The 21,781-nt window shown below is 41.0% G+C and overlaps 1 protein-coding gene across 2 annotated transcripts in view; it reads right to left on the bottom strand.

Annotated features, from left to right (window-relative positions):
- The window catches only part of frmd4a (FERM domain containing 4A), a 134,277-nt gene that overhangs the window by 107,991 nt on the left and 4,505 nt on the right, over positions 1-21,781 (bottom strand). The window contains exon 1 of one of the 2 annotated variants that reach the window (XM_058644848.1): positions 2,021-2,433. The exons of the other annotated variant lie outside the window; for it this stretch is intronic. Coding sequence (XP_058500831.1) covers positions 2,021-2,053 — 33 coding nt within the window. The 5' untranslated portion in view covers positions 2,054-2,433. Of the gene's footprint in view, positions 1-2,020; positions 2,434-21,781 lie in introns of those variants that run through there. 2 annotated transcript variants of the gene reach the window in all.

Here is a 21,781-nt window from a genome sequence, read left to right as displayed (position 1 = left end):
ACCAGAGACAAGAGGTGTTCATGATTTACTGCAGTTAAGATTTTAACTGATGACACAAACCACAAACCTATGGTGGAAACACGCCATAAAAAGCCTCGGTACCCCTCTCAAAAATGACTCTTAAGCAGACACAGTCACTTTCAATCTCCATCTAGTCAGTTACTAACACTCTAATATTATTGTTTTTTTTAACATATATCACATTTAACTATTAACTGACTAAACTATTGTTTATTAACTTGATCGCCTAGTTTAAAGGATTTGCACATAATATACAACCCATTCTACAACTTAAACAGAGCAAAATAGTATGATTTAAATAAGCAATGCTGTTTATCACACCAAGCTGATATCAAATATCAGCTATGTTTTCCAAGCCAATGTCAATATGTGGATACGGTGATGTAAGTGACAACGCCCCCTTTCCAAAGGCTTAATCATGACTTCATAAATATTAATTACATCATTACAGCTTCTATCATACACTGCTTAACGTACGCAACTCACCCTCTCATGCACACTCATTATTATATCTCAAACATTCACTCCAAGCCAAAGCAAATGGGTTTTAATGGAGACACACTCCTCATCACCCTCATCACTGTCCACTAGTGATGGTCAGATTCACATTGATGCATTGAGTGTAGACATCAATAACTCTATAGCAAGTAAAGATGCAAACATGGAGGAAACAGTGTCCAGGTAATCGTAGAGCAAATGTTTGGTGATGGTAAAGCAGAACTACGCAGGATTTTTACAGAGTCATTGTGATGGTGAGAGATTGGGGGCCGTCTCTTCTCCCCCTACCGTCTGTTTGCAGAAAACAAGCCTTGCAAGTTGACGGCCGCCGACCCCGAGTCCTCAGCATCACGAGGGCTCGTGAGAACACAAATATCGATGGCGTTATTTTAGACATTTATCACGGAGGAGCCGGCGAAAAAGAAGCACATGAAACTGTTGTCGGAGGAAGCGAGGAGGAGGAGGATACGACCGTCTGACCGAGTGAGGGGCCGCACATGAGTACCGGCTTTTTTTGAATGGCGAGAAAGGAAGGGAGTGAGGGTAAAGCGGTAGACGATGGATGGATGGATGTTGACGCTGGTGTCTTCAGTATGTACTTCAAACACTACTACAAATGCTGCTCATGACTAAGTGAGCCGCAGTCAAATTGTAATTTTGCGAAGCATCAAATCACATTAAATCACACACTGTGCTGAATCGTATTCAATCTCACGTCGTCATCGCTGTTAGATTGCACTATAATTGCATCACATTAGTAGCTGAGTATCTCACACATGAGCATCTTCATGAGAGTTTCTGCAAATGCAGTGTATCACATTATTCTCTAGGGTTGGAGATGCACGTCCCTACTGTCCACACAGCTGTGCTGGATGTCACACAGATGCAGACGCTCTGACAGCAACACACACACACTAAATAAAGGCTGTTCTATATGAAACCCACAGTTGTACGCTCTAAAAGGAGGTGTCAAAGACAAAAAAAACTGTTGTGCATAACAAGAACAATCGTGAATCACCACTTTTGGACATTCACCCAATTCCCTACCGAAGCCAGTTCTCTCTCCCTTGCACCTCTTTCTCCACTCCCCCTTTCTCCATCGTAAATCAAAAGGCCAGTGGTTTGTACTGAAGGGAGATGGGCACCACTGTGAAACACTGAGTCATTCTTTCAAATGAAGCCCTTGTTAATTTGTGCACAGTCACACGCACACACACACACACACTGCATGCAAACTGTATCTCACTGTCAGTTTCGTACAATCCGAGTTTTCTCCTGCGTCTCCCACACACACACACCCAGGATTCTGCCTGGTGCCCCTAGCAACGCCGGCAGCTCAGAAACTTCTCAGCTGGAGTTCAAGCATCACCACGGCGACTAAAGCCCGGATTGATTCCTTTTACCAGCGTGCGAGACATTTCACCACGCACCCTACATGCCATTCTGGTGTTGGAGGAAAGAGCAAGATGCTGCTGCTGCTGCAATCCCCATGGTAACCTACCCGCGTCCTCATTGGAGACAGCAGTCCCTCCATGGCTGAATGGATTGGTTCTGCTGGGCTCGGGGTCCCCTGTGCTGTGTCAGTGAATTATTCCAGTCTCCAAATAGATCCCGTTAGAAATGCTGTCTCATCCTCAGAGCGAGCATCGTCTCTACAGCGGAGCTCCCTATACCCACACCCAGAGAGCCTGGCCAACTGACAGGCACACAGAGACTCTCTCTGTGTGTGCATGTGTGTGTCTCTGTGTGTGTGTGTGTGTGTCACAGACATGTACACACATACACACAGTAGGAAGCAGGAGGAGTGAGGGCAGTGCCAAACCTCCAGTCCTTCTCCTCCGTCCACCTGTCAGTTCTTCCTCTACAAACCACTGTGGTTTTAATGTGCAACGTCTCTCTCCCACTCCTTTGCTCCCCCTCCCACTCTCTCCTCTGCTGCTAGTCTCCCTGCTGTCTCTCCCTCTCTCTCTCTCTCTCTCTCTCCCTCTCACTGCCTACAGCTACATTTGTTCCCCTCAATGTGGCAAATGATCGCAGGTCTCTCCTGCTCGTGCTGTCCTTCCTCTCTCCTTCTCTCTCCCTCCACCCTTTCTCACCTTCTCAGCACACAATGCTCCCCTGCTCACTGTCAGCTCCTTGTTCCCGCCCAAAACCTCCTAAACAGAGGGGGGGTCAGGCAGAATGTACATTTATGGTGTGTGTGTGTGTGTGTGAAAGAGAAGAGAGGGCACTCTCAGGGCCACTTTTGTCCCTCCAGACAATAGCGGCTCTTAATCGCCTAGCAACCTGATCACCATTCTCTTAACAGACAAGGCATGAGTCACCCTCTTTAAAAAAAAACTACACAAACGCACACCCACAAAACTTGCTCCTCCCTTCCACATATTATGCCCTCGATCACATGGCTACACAACTACACTATGACCTACTGTGCATCTCGACAGGTTGACAGCGTTTAATAAAGGTTTGCGTGTCACGCTGGCGCCGCCGCCGAGGACAAACTGAGGCGCGTCCACTTCCACTGGATCCTGGTGGTCGTTTTATGTGTTAAAAGTGTGTCCTCATGTTCCTCCCTTATCAGTGCAGGAAATCACAGACGAATCATCACCTCGGCTGTGAGCCGCATCTTGCCGTTGCCGTGGTAACAAGGCCCATCAGTGCAGGCGCACCAGAGACGCAAGGGAGACTAATAGTAGTAGGAATAAATAAATAAATAAATAAATAAATAGATTCCTGCAGCCTATACTCTTCAGATGTGAAGACGGCTGTGATGTCTTATGACACCAAGCGCTGACACACCTTTATTTCTCAAGTCTCCTCCGTAGTGACACAGAGTTTTTCAGTTTCTAACACATAAAGAAAAAAAAAACAACATACTTTATACCAGTTACAAACTGTATACTTTAGGGAAGACACTTGTTATAAACTGCAATTTTCAAGAAATAAAGAGTGTATTACAGGAGGGACATTTATTTTAAATGATGAATAGTTTATTTTTATTCACACTAAAATGTACCTGACACACATGAGTAATTACCTTTAAATGTGAATTCACAGGTGACTGCTTTAATGGGCTTTGCACACATGCCACTACTGGACAGCAAAGCAGCAAAAGATTACACTTATACTGTATCTTCTCATTACATTTAATTAAAACATGGAAAATCATTCATTTGCTCTTTTTCCATATAGGAAACATAATATGTGTATATTATTAATTGTATTACAGTGGCTGATCCGTGGCCTGCTGTCTACATTGAGAACGTATGACGAGCGTCACAGCAGAAAAGCAGGTCGACTGGATCCTGCCGTGTCGTAACGACATCGATCGCAGGCTGGTGTGGACAGGTCGCACATCTCAGCTCAACAACGTGTGGACAAGATCAATACGGTGGCCTCATATACACTCTGTGTGTTTGTGCTCGTACGGAGAACATATACATACATATACATATATATATATATATACACACAGATTAACACCATCAATAGAAGGCAAAAAAAGAATAAACATACATGGGATATTATCAACTATCACTCACACACTTATTGAGGACATAACAATTGTAAAAGTGCAGCTGCGGGTCGGTCTCCCTGGGGCGACAGCAAAGAGCTCAAATCTCATTATTCAGCTGACCTCTGACCTCAGAGCGTCGGCTGACTCATAGTCTGCAAAAATGAAAGCTTATGAAAAAAACCAGAGGCTCCGTTATTCCTCACAGAATCACCACATATTTGTGGATGTCATCTTTTCCTAACGTCTGCATTTGTATACACTCACTTTATACGGCCACTTTATTAGGTACAGGAACCAGCACTCGGTGTGGTCTCCGGCTGCTGAAGTCTAGATGCTTCAAGGTTTAAAGTGTTGTATATTCAGAGATGGTCTTCTTCATGTCTCGGTTAATAGATGGATGTACTGTTGTTGTTGCATTGGTCACCTCCCACTTCTAAGAGGCATAACCAACAGATGGAAATCTGTACGCAAATCAAATGTGTCAACAACCGTGCTTGTTTTAGTTTTCTAGGAGTGATGGAGATCTAGGAAAGATGTCTAATGACTTTTTGTTTTCTGTTTCTCTGTCAAAGAAGAAACTATTTGCAAATTGCTTTCATTTGTGATTGATTGCCTTTTTTTCTGAGATTCTGTCGTTGGCCAAAAAACGATGATGTTTCTGCAGAGAGAAACCAAACTGCTTTTTTTATACTATTCTCTGATGGCTGCACATGAAAGTCCTAGTAGATCTCAGACCAACAACCACAAGCATGGATTGTTTGATATTAGTTAGCTGGTGTGTGTTTGTCACTAATGGATCACGACATCCCATGATCCCTCACTGCTTCCCAATGTCACAAACTAGGTATTTTGTTATTGTTTATCGACTAAGAGACCACTAGCAGCATAAATGATATACTGTGGGTTTAAACTCTGCCACAGTTCGTCTACATGTCTGTACATTCATTTGTGGACCTATGTTGGCCTGTAAGATATTTGCATGATACACAGCTGAGCAGATTATACCTAATAAAGTGGTAAGTGAGTGTTTGTTTAGCTCGGCTTATGTTGTGTTTCTCGAGAAGAAATTACATTTATGTGTGTTTTTGTTTACATTTTTTTCCACCAAGTTGTATGTGAATGTCTGTGGTTAACATACGGCCTCGTATGTCATCACCTGACCGTGAATGTTAACCTGTCAGCAAACACACACACACACACACGACCCTGCCTTTAACCCCTCCCGTCACCGTAAAGCGTGCACATAGCCATACATAAAGGATGGAATGGGAGGATGTGATATACAGGGTGATAACCATTACAATCACAGGACAATACTGCACCGCACACACACACACACACACACACACCACACTGCCCTTAAACCAACCCCCTCTGTCTGTCTCCTCCCCCTCTCTCCTGTCCCCGTCTCTCCAGCAGGAGCCCAGACCAAATCCCTTGTGAGTTTTTACATCTGGCAGATGTGAACTGACGCACGTTGGTCAGAGGATGCTGCAGATTTATCGCTCCAACTCCCCGCAGTTCTTCTCTTACTTTCATCTTTGTGTTTAAATGTCAGCGCTCTCATTTCACTTGTCTGGAGCCAGATGATGAAATTGTTTCTGCACAAACTGCATCATGTAACAACACAATGGTGAAAATGTGAAAATGGTGTGTTATTTTCTCGGGCTGTTTTGTCTTTCGATCGAGAGCTGCAATTACACTGCGAAAAAAGCAGCCGTCCATTGGGCTGAGGTAATTAGCTGCTGCGTAACAGACTGTAACTTCACGGGGGGAAAACAAAAGGAATTAATTGCAATGATTATCAATTAAACTGCGTCACAGCAAGAGAGGGAGTTTGAAGAGGTTCTCATCTCACTTTCTGCTGCTGCAACTCATGCATGCTTCAACATGATGTGGGTCTTTGTCAAGGTTTCCCATCTGCCATTGTGGCTGTTCCACGACTCTGTTTATAAAGCCAAACATCGGTCTTTTACTTCTAGTTTATTCAGTCTGCGTATGATATGCAACAATCCAGGGAATTTCAATTTTGCAGGGTTTAAAGCAAGACTACGTCAAAACACATTCGGCATCATAAATGACCAAATTGAACACAAGTGGGTTGGCAACGCAGTGGAGAGAAAACAGCAGATAGAAGGAGACAAAGAGAGAGAGAGAGAAGTCATATTCATCATTATTTACTGTGAGTGTTCAGGCGTCTGCCTGGGAACACAAGAAGCCATAAGTCAACGTGTGACCCTGTTACAACATTACAGCTAAATCAATGCCACAGGAGAGGGAACTGCTGTTGCTTTCATGCACCAGACTGGGATTCTCATCTTTTACAGACCAACAGCATCGACTCAGGAGGGATTTGGAGAGACAAGATGAGTGTGTGTGCTAAAAATCACTGTCAGTACCACGGGTGGTGAGATGGAAAAACAGATTATCAGGCTACAAACAGCTGGTACGTGTTACATGTGTGCACATAGTTCAGTTATTGTCATGTATGTATATATATACACACACACACACATACACTATATAACCCTGTAAATTATGTTATTTATAAATATATTTAATTCTTCTGCAAATGTAAGCTTAAAACTCTCAATGTTTATGTGATGATATTCTGTTCTGATTTTTATGTTGATCTTCAAAAACATTTATGCAAAACCCTTTCACTTTAATCATGTCATTTGCTTATATATGTATATATATATATATACATATATAATAGCACATAAGTAATCTATTACTCTATTTTTTATCTATTTCTATAATCTATTATTCTACTAAATGTTTAATACAATTATTATTTAAAAATAGATTGCAGCTATAGGTCCATCAATGTTTTTTCTCTAAAAGGAAATAAGATTCATGGATTGTTTATATTAATACATTATTTTAGTATCCAGATTATAGGCCATATATTCAAAATAAAGCATGTCATCTTCCTTTTGCATCACCTATATACATATATATATAGAGAGAGAGAGAGACTACCTGCTACCTTTTGAACTAGATGCCATTTTTTATACAGTATATGACCCAGATTAAAAATGATATGAGATTAAAATTTTTCCACAACACTGAAGTTGTTCTCACACTTGTTTAGCACCTACAGTCATGTCAGACTACTTCAAAGTCTCCAACTGTGTAACAAAGATTCTTCTCCCATAAATAAGAAAGAAACAGCCCATAACATGACTCAGCTAAAATGCTGTTGCTGACATGTTTTACATAGTCAAACATATGATATCGATATATATTTGATCCTTCCAACATCTGATCCAGTGATTTTGCCCAGTATCGATACCAACGCAGAGTATTGTAACGGCTCATCCCTGTTAATAATATCATGTGCTATTATTGACACATCTGTTCAGTAGTTATCTGTGGGATTAAAGTGGCCAACATGAGTATTAATTACACTCCAAGTCAATTAACAAGATTATCTCAATATTAAATATTCATTGTCCTCATTCCTGGTGGAGACTGGAGGTAAGCTGCGCTAAAGTAGACGGGTTAATCCAGGAATTACTTGAGCAGCATCGGTGGTGATACCTTAACTCACACACACACACACACACACACAGTCAAACTCTGAGTGTCTGCAAGTCACGCTCGCTCTCCAAGCTTTCAGCAAGATTTTAGGGCAATCAGTTACTGCTGTTTGGTGTCGGCCTCATGGCCAAGGCTGAGATTTACTGTGATATATTGCTGTGTGAAACTACTTCGGCTCATTCCTCGAGCCAAGGGTCCTGGCCTTGTTTAAGAGAGGCTGGGGCTGCTTGTTGCCAGAGGGAATTTGTCTGACATCCAATCTAAAGTTCATTAAACGGCAATCCTGCGAAATGTGCTGCTCATGCACATTGAAGTGCCAGTGCAGGCGCACACACACACACACACACACAAGAACATGTCCTCTGCCCGTATGCATAGAGATATACATTTGCTATGTGTGACTGCCCTCGTTGGTCTGAGGAAGCTCTCTCTTCTCTCACACTTCACCACAGCTCAGAGGAGGAACATCTTATCTCACCACTGCAGAGGGACGTAGAATTAGAGCGGGGGGGGGGGGGGGGGGGGTAAGATGGATGGCAGAGGCTAATGTGCACATGGTTTTGTAGTTAGGACGTGAGCGATTGCAAGAGAGAGTGGGCAAGGGAGAAAGGGAGTGACAGACAGAAAGAGAGAGAGAGGATTTCTAATCAATCTCATTTCCATAACGTTCTTGCACCAAAGAAACGTCGCCTTTGTGGTTCCACTGATTAGAAAGTTGTTTTAGCATCAGAGAAATCCCTCCCATTACTCCCTCAAAAACACATCTCACAGCAGCTGCTTTACGTTCAACACCACATATGCACCAACACATAGGTGTGCATGGATGAGTTCACGTCTATAAATTAGCGTTTAAAAGCACATGTGTGTGGAAAAAAATCCTGGAAATAGGAAATTGGTCCTATTCATCACGAGCCACGGTAAAGGCGTGCAAGAATGCTATGAAGTCACTCCAGAGTCGTCTCCTAGCAACTGTTGCCACGGGCAACCAGCATTGTCTGCAGACAGCACACAAGCCTTGCAGAGAAAGACAGACACAGAGAGAGAGAGCGACAGAGGAAGATTGATGAGAGTGACAGTTTGGTTGAGGTTTGACTAAATTAACATTCTTTTTCTGTCTTTTTGGCGTTAACAGCATCACAATCCACAAAACTCTGCCTGATTTACCATCACGCGTCTCCGCTTATACGCCGTTGTTCATGTTGTTAGCATAATTAGTTTGTTTTCAGGCACAAAAGCCCACAGAAATCTGACCTATTTCTACACCTCTGACACATGCTGCACTGTATATTCTGTAGCGACTCACACAAGCATTGCCCAAAGCAGGAACACTACGCTGCCCCATCATCCACACGCACACACTGCCATCTACTGCCAGTCCAGACCCAAAACATGCAAACATAAAACCCTGAGGATTTGACACTGTGAATCAAATGTGGAGGATAATAATTCAATTACAATCATTTTTAGTTTGCCCAAACTTGACCTTTGCTAAATCTGCAGTCATGAATAATGGAGAGCACTTGCAGGCCTGATACAGTGACAGAGAGTTAAATCTCCAATCTCCATAATGATAAAATCTGGATCATTATTCCACACACATTTTTATTTATTAGATTCCTCTCTTTGTTGTCTTGTGTCTTTGATCTGACGTTAATTGAATTCTTGTCGAAGAATCCATCGCACTATCGTACTTCCATTAACCAGCCATGGAGATGCTAATAGGATCGTGGTGAATTGAATTGCTCGTCTCTTTGAGGAGGTGAGACGAGTCATGGCAGAAAAATATGCTCGACAGGTTTTTACAGTTCGTCAAAGAGCAGTTTACAGCAGGCGATGGATGAGAATTACCTCAAACATCTACTCGGGAATTTCAGTGTTGTTGAACTGCTCACAGAAATATTAACCTGCATTTAAATGTATTTTAAATTTTGTCTTTCATCTTCTGCTGTGACTTATTGCACAGATTTAGGTTTATATTTATATTCATATTTGTCTTTACTCTTTATTTTCTTATTTCTTGCATTTATTGAATTATCTATATAATCAAATTAGCTAATTATCTTTAATATGTATCAATGACCAGAACAAAATCATCATATTGTGTAAGCTATACCTGGCAATAAACCTGATTCTGATTCTGATATGGTTACATTGCCATTTAAAAATGAGAATTGTGACAATGGAAATGACATTATTATAAAACCGTGTGTTTCTATGTAACCGTTAGTGTCTGAAAAAGGTCTGAAGTGACCATTGGCCCCTGCTGTATATATGTGTATGTTAAACTGGAGTAGCAAATAAGATGATATTCATAATAACACGCATATTAGGAACATTTCATATATATTTGAATGTTTCTAAAGCAGGAGCATGGAAAAACAAAAGAAGAAAAAATTAAAATGGAGATGAATCATGTCCAATTTCCTGTCTTAATTAGATTAAATATGTTCTTAACTATGTTTAACAATAGTGTGGATTGGGGAACCTGCTATAAAGGTAGACACTGCATTCATGTTGCAGGTTTCATTTCTGCTCCTGCTGGATTACAGGACGATAACATGTTCCCTTCACCTTCATCAGCTGCTACTGAGACGTCCACTTGAACCCTGGAGTCTTACGTGAAGCCGAGCAGATGTCGGAACTCACGTGGAAAAACAAAGGGAGCAATACAAAAGATGAATTTTGTGTTACGCCCCCTGACCTCCCCAATAATTAATTCTATAGATTGATTACAGATTATGCACAGTAGGCTGTGTGATTCCACACCTATAATTGGACATTGGAGGGAGGATTCACTTGGACAAAGAAAGATTTAGCACCTACAGATTATATATATCAACACAGATTATTTTATGTGTGAATGCCCAGATCACCCCAAGATCTCATGATTTCTTCCTTGGGCTATAACCGTGTATCCCCAGATCGCTCCTTTACTTTTATTCTTATACTTCATACAAATGCAGCCAAAAACACAACCTTCTCGAAGGAGGTAATAAAAAAAAAAAGGTGCCATGTCATGCGATATGATGTTACAATAGAAGTCATTACAGGCTGCTGCTTGGTGCACGTCTGCAGGGTAATAAGTTATGCATTACAGAAGGGATTAGTGTAGCTGAGGTCTTGTAATCCTGGAATCAGCAGCTCTGATATCAGTAATATAGCAACAAACCACTGCATGAAAAAAAACAAAACAGTCATGATCAACAACCTGCATTTAGCCTCTGTGTTTCTGCATGTCAACAGGCTCATGGTGTAACATGCAGAGAAGAAGCATCCACTGTTGACCTTCCTGCTCCCTGACCTGCTTGTATCTGCAGGGGTTCTTCAGCCTCACACCCCTGAATAAAAGGCCACTACACTCCCAACAACCACAACAGACACAACAAGCCTTGAAAATCCATCATAAAAACATAGAAAAGGGCCATTTCCTCTTCTCCCGAGGGTGCCAGACTGCATGTTGATCTAATTTAACAGTCTCCATCTCCCTCTAGAGGCAGACAAGGAGAACTACAATATAATTGAGGTGTGTCCTGCTCTTTCGTCATCTCCCCTCCCTCATTGTTGTGTGGTGAAGCATGTGTAACATGTGCTATGCCTCTAAACCTAAATCCTGTCACAGTTACAGTTCTGCAATTATGTTTCAAAATGAAACCACTTCCAAATTTAAAGAGATAGTCTGTGACTCACATCATGAGTCGCACACAGCTGCCAGCACAACCCAAAAACAATAACCATTCAGCCACTTAACAAACGGCTCCGTTTAGTCTACAGTATCTTGAGAAAATGGAGCCGTCAGACAGCGTTTTCCGACAGGAAACTTACGTTTGCTCTGAAACACTTGTCTCCACAGCAAAGTCCACACATGTAACACAGTGGCACACAGAAGCTGTTAATGCACTGCTCCCTCAATTACTAAAATTCAAAGGGAGTTCTTCTGTGATTTAGTTTGAAATCCTTTATTCAGATATACCTAAGTGACACAAACTTAAACAAGGCAGCAGTGGTTTGCTGCAGCTTCTCTGTCCCCACAAGCTACAAACACGTACGCAGGTGTGTGGGTAGTTCACAAACTTCCATTTCCAGCTGAAAAAAGGCTGTTTAATGGCGAAATCAAGCAACAGACACATTAGGCATAGAATTACACCTGGGTTAAATGGCTAAAAATTACATTTTCCTTGTGTCCCTGAAAGCAGCCGTGTTTTCGGTAAGTGCTCACTCACTTCCCTCAGGGTAGTAATAATGAAACAATGAATCCTTATAAGAGATTTAAATGAAACACGCACACACACACACACACACACAAACACACACAACCCTTAAACTGCCCTCGGATCATTTATTTTCTGAATTTTATCTTTATGCACCTGATGTTTTGTCAGCCTTTAAAACCTCTTCACTTTTGTCGAGCTCTTGAAAACAATAATAATAATAAAAAAGATGTCTTTTCAATATGCTTTGCAGGAATGGAGCTGTTGCTATGACAACCAAGGCTACACTTGTGTTAGTGTTGTGAAAGTGAAAAAAAACCCCTACTACTTCCTTAATATTTTGTCACAAGTTAAGGCTAATAAGTCAAGAATTATGATGCTGACGTTGGTTCTTGCTGTCACTCCTGCCAAAATGTGCTTTAATGGACTTCAAGGAAAACAACACTTCCACAACAACTGTATATTTGCCATAAAAACACAAACACTTTCTGAATATGGAAGTATTTCTGAGGGAAAAAACTGACAGTTTGACAGTAAAGAGGCTGAAATACATGTAAAACAAGTACTTTTACTTGTACAGTTTACCCCCAAAGAGGTAAACTGTAGCAAGTGGCAACATTTATATCCTGAACCAGATTAAATCACAACAAAACTAAATGTACAAATCAAATGCTGTAAACTCAATGTGTTCCACCCTTCCTCTTTTCAAGTGGATTTGTTTTTCTTCACAAGAAAAGAGGAATTGAGGAAATATTATTTCCATTTTAGAAAAAAAAGGGCACATTCTGAAGCTACAGTGTGTTTTATGCTTTATCTTTACTGTTTTAACACAGCCTGACATTTCAAATGTAAAAAAAACAATTGTTAAAGTGGCACTCGGCTCATCCTGATGGCAGCAGAACCTTGATGTGAGAGTCTGAAGCGAATGTATTAATTAAATTAATTAAAAGACATCCTTAAAATCCCATAATTTCTAAATCTAAAGGAGCCAGTTGCATTTTTGAATCCTCCTGTACAGTAGTAGCCGCTGTAAACCACAAGGAGTTGTAATCCACTTTACTAGCAGTAAAGGACAGTTTGGCAGTCAGACAGAACCTCTGGTCATAGTTCAAATCTGCACTATGTTCTTTATGTCAAAATGGTGTCAAATTGTTTGTTTTTGTGTGTGTGTGTGTATATTTTCATTCATGTAAAAATTGTGTCATTGTTGGCTGTCGCAGAAAAGAGGGTGGAGGTGATTTGGGTGCAAGACAGGGGTCTGTTTACTGGACTATCTCAAACTCACATTGGACAATGAATGGACACGTAGCAGTAGTTTGGTAGTCTCATGGAAAGACTGCTCAACATGTCGCGCATAATCTAATTTTTTCTTGTTATGGACTATCTATTTATTTTCTATAGTGTGTGTATATATATATTTTTTTTTCGTTTCTTTTTGCTTATAATTCTATTTTATTATCATTATTTTCCTTATTACTCTGATATTTCATTGTCAACATATACAGCTGTGTATTTTAACTTTGCCTTTGTTTGTTGTACAAATTAAAACTGAATAAAGTTTGAGTTTTTTTTAAAAAAAAAGGTGTCATTGTTGAAAAATGCCAAGTTGTGTTTTACATCTTGTACATGCTTAATACGTATACTATACATTTCAACAGACTGTGGTTGCAGTTGATTGTTAGAGAAACTTCATTGTCATGGTCAATGGACCCCCTGAAAATAGCCCTGGCCACCCCGTGGCCACCCAAAAGATAAAACTCTAGCTCCGCCACTGGAGGGAGCGGCCCTGTCGCTGAGTGCGGGCAATTTGCGCACACATACACGCCCCACACACACACGCGACACGCCCAACATTTGGCAGTGCTGTCCTGCCTCTCTGCATCGGACACAAGTATCTCCATAATCCAGTCCCCAAAGTTCCAGCGGGGGTACACACACACGCGCACACACGCACACGCGCGCGCGCACACACACACACATCCACTGCACACTCACCAAAGACGCTGGTGTTTCCCCCGCTGCTCTCAGGCACGTGTCAGATCAGTCAAACAGGGGCGTAGCTATCTCGGCAACTAAATAGGGCTCTTCGTGGGAAAGTGACCAACTGAATGAGTTAATTGTTCGGTTTGAGTAATCAGGGAGATTTATGGCAGTTTAAAAGTGCTTAACTGTCAGAGTTAATATGTTCTTTCATTATGACATTGAATCTGATGTTCCTTACTGATTTGATTCACAAGAAACATTTATTAATTTTTCTTCATTGATTCATTGAACAACTCGACTAAGCCATATCATTAAAGAGGGTGTCGCCAAGTACACCATATCTTCATCAGGCAAAACCTTTTTTTTTTCTACTAACCTTTTATCTTCTAATCTAAACTATTCAATATTGTACAAGTTTGTATTAGATTTGTTGAATTTGCAACATAAAAACTGCTCTTTTTATCCCCAGAATAAAAGGCACTGAACTATGCAGGACTGTTGTGTAGGGGAAGAAAAGTAAACAATATAAAAGACTTCATTTTTCCAGTTTCTGACCACTGCTTTATATCTTACATGTACAAAGTGATTTGCCTGTTGTCTGTTTTTTTTTTCTTCTTTTTTTGTGAGTGCTGCTAACAAGACAGCTCTTCATTATGACCGAGACCTGCTCCCTGTTAACTCACTCCATATGGAAGACAAGCAGCCCCACTGGGACCCGTGTCAACCCGAGTGTGAAACGTCAGGAGCACACACACACACACACACACACACACACTCTGCAGTGTGCGCGCAAATACATATGCAATCACACACCGTAACACACACACACACACCACACACAGGGAGAGAAAGTGAACCTGGAAGCAGGTTCTTCCTCCTCAGACATCTGCTCTGTCCCAGAGACAGATGGTGAGCCAATCAGACCGCCTGGTGCCTCCCTCACATGCCACCCTGCTGCCCCTCCCCCCAAACCTGCATCATGGCACATGTGACAAGTGGCACCATGCAAATGTGACACCACCATTGAACAATCATTAATGTATTCATTACATTAACACAGATTATGCAGCACATAATCCAAAATGTGAATCCAACCCGGCCCGCTTCACTTTTTCTTAGCAGAATACAAACTGTAGTTCACTGAACGACTCCCTCCTCTGCTGCACCTGCCACACCCAGACTCTGCAATGATTGATTAGACTGGAATAAACCAAGCTTATTGTGTTTTGATGCCACGACACTCTGCAGAAAACACTCATTTATCCACCGCGAGAGCCGTGTTCCCGCGGCAGCTTGACCTTCTGAAGGGGACAGCCGTCAGATAAATGTCTTATGCGGGTTCTCGCCGCAGGCAAAGATGGAAAAATCTCTCCAAGCTGCAGCGGGAATTTCATCTAAACATTCTTTGTTCATCTCAAAAGCATCGATTCACCGAGTTGTATAGGTCAATTGTGTTTTTGGACGAGTTGTGCGTAAGTGTAGTCGAGTGAGCGGCAGCATGAGGAAGAACCGCATCTCAGCGCCCACACACAAATCAATGAAATTGCTCCACTCTTCATTCACAAGCCTATATTTGTGCAGAGATTCACGCACAGTATCGACCCAAGGATCTCGTAATAAGCAAGGCATTTTTCACCAGAGGGATTTCACATGCAGACGTAGTAGCTGGGTATTTTTGGAGCTTTTTTCTCTACGTTTTTGGCCTTTTATACATTTATACATTTAAACTGTGGGACATGTTTCTGAAAACTGCTGCCATTCACAGTTTATATGTGCAGAAAGTTTTTCTCTTGCAATGTCACAACGGGAGCTGGTGTCTCCTCTTGTTGTTGGTGTGCAGTGTTATGTTTATTTATGTGAGGCTAGTTGTGTAACGATGTAAGGCCTTTTCCTGCCCTTTGTGTCACAGTGTGATGTTGTAGAATCCTCATTGTCCTCTTATGAGCCAACAAAGCGTCACATTTACAGCGATATTGTAGGTCATTGTGATTTAATTTTTTTCACATTTTGCATGTGAGTGGACAGGATTTTTTTTTTTTTAAATACCCACCTGCAGTCATCGGGTTGATAAAATTAGAGTAGAAGAGAGACACAATACAAAATTGTCCGAGTTGTGTGCGATACACGGTCCACGATACCATAATTCATTTATTGCAAGTCAATCATATAGCAATACATCATAATGTCTGTCTAACGGAAGAAAACAAGTGCAGGATTTCTCTATTCATTCACAACTATGTATTGTACGTGGATAGGAACTCTATTAACGTTGCTTTTTCTGCCATCATTCCACTGTAAACTCCCTCTTATATCAATATTTTCCCTGGCGCATCGATCATCAGTGATATCACCAAATGGATATATTGACCCCTCCCTTCTATCCATCGCCTGTGACTTTTGAACAAAATAAACAGTTCTTTGTCTCTTATATGCATTAAATGCTGCTTCTGAGAGTGTCTGCTAATTTCAAGATTCTGGGTGCAAATTTACCAAGCAAATATTGGCGTTTTAAAAGGCAGCCCATGGCCAAGAGGAAAGGAATTGGGCTTTAATCCTGGGACAGGCCAAGGGCTGGGGTTCCCCTGAGCAAGGTACCCAATCCCCCAATGCTCCCCAGGCTCAGATAGGTCCTGCAAACTCAGGGAAGCACAGGCAGACTCCGGTGAGCATCTGGCGGGCTTCTGCTTGTTAAAGCCTTTTGACATTAACCCCCTTCTTCACTTCACTAACACAAGCTGTGAGCTCGGCTGATAACCTGGCTCATCGCTGGTCAGCCATTAGACACAAAAGGAACAATATCACACCCCACTGTGAGTGTGCATTAACATGCAGGGGGAGACAGATAAATGCATGTGCTTCACATTTCCACACCTGAGACCTTCACTCTGTCTGCTGCTACACACACACACACACAAACAGCTGACTAGGCAGATACTCTGGTAAAGCCAATGTTTCACCTCTGCAGCTCATCAATAGTTAATCAGTCCACAGTGCAAACAGCACAAAAGATTTAAAGAGTATGTAGAAATCTAAAACGGAAACGTGTAACACACACGGACTAAAATGCAAACAATCAAAAAACATGGACTGTTATATGCACAAGACTGGACTGATTGTCAGAGGATACAGGGAAGTGACGCACTAGCAAGGCAGCTAAAGCTAATTAGGTCTGAAGTAAAGTACAAAAAACAACAAGTAACATATTTTCATGTCTTACCTTTGAACCATTTTGTTGGCTAACGCTCCAGGCCGCTCCTTTTTTTTGTCTGTACAGAAGTTTTATCGTACAACTCCAGAGCTCAAAAGTGTGGGAGCATTTTAAGAAAACAAAAGAAAAAAGTGTGCAATGCAGTATCTGCAAGACAGAACTTGCCTTTCACGGCAGCACAAGTGCGATGCACGAGCACCTGAAAAGGAAGCACGTTGTGGCTGACAACGATGATGAAGAGGGACCGTCGTCTCGGTAAGCTAACTGGCTAGTTAGCTGCTAACATTAGCGTAAGCTAACTTACTACTTACTCATATTGATAGCTGTAAACGTTAACATTAACAATGATGATTTGATTCATTAGCCTTAGCACACATATTTCAATCTTTCAAAAGCTAATGATTGTTATATAAGTGCAGCTACATGCTGGTGCGATAAACTGTATGTTATACATTCCATTTATGTATGATCCCATTAGTCGACTAATCGAAAAAAATAGTCGGTGATTAGTCGACTATCAAAATAATCGTTTGTGGCAGCCCTAGTTGGTCCACATAGTCTGTAGTGTGTACTTAGTAGAACTAATCACAGCAGCCATGACATAGCAGACAAAGGATAGAAACCACTGAGTTGTGACATTCTACTTTAAAAATACCTGTAAACATGTTGGATCAGTGGTTGAGGTTTTCTCTTGATGGCTGATATGAATGGGTATGAAAGATGTGGGTGAAAAGCAAAACTCTAGTATAAAGTAGCTTTTAGTGGTCATCAACTGAAACTGTATTAATTTATGCAAACAAATGCAACAAAAGAAAAAAATAACATTTCCAGAAAGACAAAAATATGCATCAACAGCAAAACCAAAAACACAGAAATCCAACAGCAAATGCATATGAGAAAACATCGGCATTTTCCCGAATAACAGAAATGCCCCGGGCCTGTAGGGGCGCTGTCGTGCGGCTCTATGATAAAAGTGTAGGTGACACAGGTAAGTGATGGATTGAAGGCGAATAACTGTGTGTTTTTACAACACATGGCTTTAATTGTTGTATTTAGAAAAGAAAAGACAAGAGTGTGGTCCAGATCTTTAACAGCATTTAACAGGAACTAATTGTATCAGTAGCAAAATACTTGAGCACCTGAAATCTATTAATGGAACTTCCCTCCTCTCCTCTACACTATCCCTCCACATTATATTATTTGACCATTTGCACTTCTAGGCTGTACATGTCACACTTTCAAAGATGCAAAATGTGACATGATAAAGTGACACTAAAGGAGAAGTACAGACATTTTACAAGTGTTTATGCAACACTGTCCATTATTTTATCAGCAAAACCACCAGTGCCACTGCTACGGGAAAAGTCTAGACATCCAGCTAATGACGCTAACCGTCATTAATCATTAATCAATAATACTGTACATGTATTGTAATACTGAAGCTAGCAGTAGTTATTGTCACTGCAATTTACTAGCAGGGACAATAGACAAAGCTAGCTCCTAGCTACGGTATTTGTCTTAGCTTGGAGAGAAGTCAACTAAAATAGACTTCCTTTTTCCCCAACAACATGACCCATGATGTTTCAATACAGCATCACAACAGATAGTAATGAGAAAATATGAAATTGTGTCGAGATGACTGTTTTGTCTAACACTTTTTAAGTGTATTTAACAGTTGCAGAAGCTTGTTATTTCTTTATCAATATCAATGACACATGCTGAACTGAGTCAACATTTTAAATGTTGGAAAAACAAACAAGGCATGTGTGTAATTTAGATGTACAATAATGCTACATATTTATATTCCTCATCCGGCTACACAGACCTAAAAGTACACACACACACACACACACACACAGTTATCAGCATGTGACCATTAGACGATAGTGAACACAACTATGGTGTGTTTTGTGTTGTGTGTCTTTTCCTACTGCAGCCACTGCACAGCTTTAGTCCGCTGACATCAGCAGAGGCAGCTTCTAACATCCCTCAAGCATGACTGTTCTGCAATCGCACTGCGGTAATAATGTACCGTGAAATGATGATAATAATAAATAATAAACCAAGAAGTGCACACATAAGCATAAATGATGAACAGATGCAAAAGTATTCAAGTGGGAGAAAATAAATAAATTGCCAGTTAATGAGACAACAGATGGAACAATGGTAACGTTGAAGTCTGTGTCTGTTCTAACTCATGCTTATCATCCACAGGAGGTAGAAAACTGTACCGGGCATAAATTGGCTCAGTGGGATTTTTGAAATGAACTGTCAAGTCTGGCGGGTTTGTAAAGGCTCGAGTGTTCCTGTTGTGTTTTTGTGCATCTTGGAGTCGATTGTTTGATTAAATCTCAGTTGGAGTTTAAAGAGCACAGTGGAGAGTTTATGATATGTGAATCTGAATCATCTTTTTAGACTGATATGCATGCGCAAGACGCACATACACTCTGCCTTCCCCTGGTTGCCATTGTTGCAGGGCATTAATCAATTATCTCAGTATGATGTCATTCTGCTAACCCTCCCCCATGTTTAGCCCTCCTGCTCTGTTGCAGTGCGCACCACATCAGGAATGGAGAACGATAATGTGAAGTGAAAAATAATCCCTAATATTCTTCTAAATCATGGCTTTTGCCTGTTTTACTGAGAATAAAACACACTTTTGCCATGGAGTCACGTGCATGGCCAAGAATAAAGAGCATATGACGTGGTCATAAGCAGTGGTCGGATTAGAGCTAAATGAGTCCTGTTGTTTGATCACACTGAGTCTTCTGGTCTCCATCCTCAGTGAGAGCATAATTGAATAAGGGACAGTAATGAAGAGGCATGGATGGCAACAAGAAGGGCAACGTGAGGTCATTGTTTTGGAGTTCCTGTTTTGGAGTCACATGTTTACACATCATGGCACGATGTGCAAGCCACTCACTTACAGCCGGTGTGAAATGGTGTCACCTCCGTGAAATCATGAGCTGTTTTTAGCAATTTGGAGATAATCCACTTAGTTTATGTACGTGTGTGTGTGTCAAGACACAAAGTTGCCCTACTTTCCTTCAGATGTGTTTGTACAGACCAGAGAAACAACCAAGGAGCCAAATGTTTGATTGAAGACCTTATACAGTCTTCCAGTTTGCAGGGTGAGTCTAAACAGGAAGAAAGAATTTACCGAATAGCCACCAGGGGGCAATACCACCGGCTGCAAAAATAACTCAGTTTGAAAGGAAATCTGTGGGAATACATTTTCCTGAGAAGTTAATGATACCACTCACTAGTTTCAAGTCTTCTTCATTACAACATGATGTAAATTTAGTCACTTATGCTCCCATTTAGGGGAGCACTGTGGCGGTAGACAATGGATGGATGGTTGGATGGATGGATGTTCCCATTTAGAGGAAAAAAGACGACATAGCACGGCACACATGAGTTGACAACAAGTGACATCTTTGAACTTCTTGTCTGGAAAAAACCGACACAGCCCTGGTCAAATCACAAATAACCAGCCTCTGTCTCTTCTCTGTTGGTAATTCCATGTGACACATTTATGAGGAATCCTGGATTAGCAGTTTTAGGCTAAACCTTCTGAAAGGAGCCCGGGAAATTTTGATGTAATTTTTGTCACCAACTCATTAAAACGTGAAGATTCAAAGCTGGTCTTTGTAAAAACTCACATTACTTTTACCCCCCATGTTTTTTTTTTGTTTTGTTTTTTAATTGGAGAAAGCTCTGAGCCTTTAAGAGCAAAACTAATCACATAATAACATGCATGCTAAAGACTGTAGCTGCTCCAGTTCCACTTTAAAGCACTAAAGGAACACTTTAGTCAAGAACACACACATCTATGTCTGTGTCTCTATGTTTGGATTCTCTGTCTGTCCGTGTTGCTGTGTTTTGGCACACTCTGAATAAAAATAGTCTTGTTTTATCATTATTAAAAGGCAAACTGGAGCTGTGCAGCAGTGGGTACATCGGTCCAGGTATGAGAACAAAGAAAACAACAACACACAGCAAGAATTGCTCAACCGAGATCATCTAAAGACACACCAATGTCACACTGTTCTGCAACCTTATTTTTAGCATATGAAAAAGGGCACACATTAAAAAAAAAAAAGAAAACCAAATGGAATATGAAGACAACTTACTTGCTTGAATTTGAATTATTTAAATATTTATTACTTAATATAAGTCAACCATTTTAGTCCCATGTGGATTTTAAATCTCACCATCACTGAGTCCCAAAGTGTGGGTCAGTGGCCTCAGGAGGGAAAATAAATACATGTATGTAATTAAGCTTCAAATTGTAAAATATTGATGTTTTTAATAAAGCTCTGTAAACAGTGACATTCATGTGCCTGAATTAGTTTATATCTTGAAATGCAGATGCCTGATTCAAAGTTTAAAATGTATTTTAAGCCTTTTTATAAAATAAATACGTATGAATGGAAATACTTTAAACTTTATTCTTGCATTAAATAGGTAGTGACATCTTAAGGAGCATATGTCATAAGGGATTAAGGAAACTCTTCACTGCCAACAATGGTTCAGACAGTTTCTTATTACTTTACAGCCTGGAAAATTCAGTTTATGTTGTGGAAAAGGCGTAAATAGGTGTAGCTCCACCTTTTTCCATCAGTTTTCCATCGATTCATGTGGAATTCATGTTCCTCAAAATCCACAGGCAAGGGGGCAGTGCTCTCCAATACTTTTCACTGATTGCTAGCCTGGATGAACCCAGCCAAATCTGCCACAGATTCAATTTCACTCTGCAGACACGTGTGGTAGAGACGCCATTTTGACCAATGACAGAAT

This window comes from Solea solea, chromosome 12 (genome assembly GCF_958295425.1).
Source record: "Solea solea chromosome 12, fSolSol10.1, whole genome shotgun sequence".
Taxonomy (NCBI): Eukaryota; Metazoa; Chordata; class Actinopteri; order Pleuronectiformes; family Soleidae; genus Solea; species Solea solea.
The sequence above is the reverse complement of the archived record's forward strand: the minus strand, read 5'-3'. Positions and strand labels throughout refer to the sequence as shown.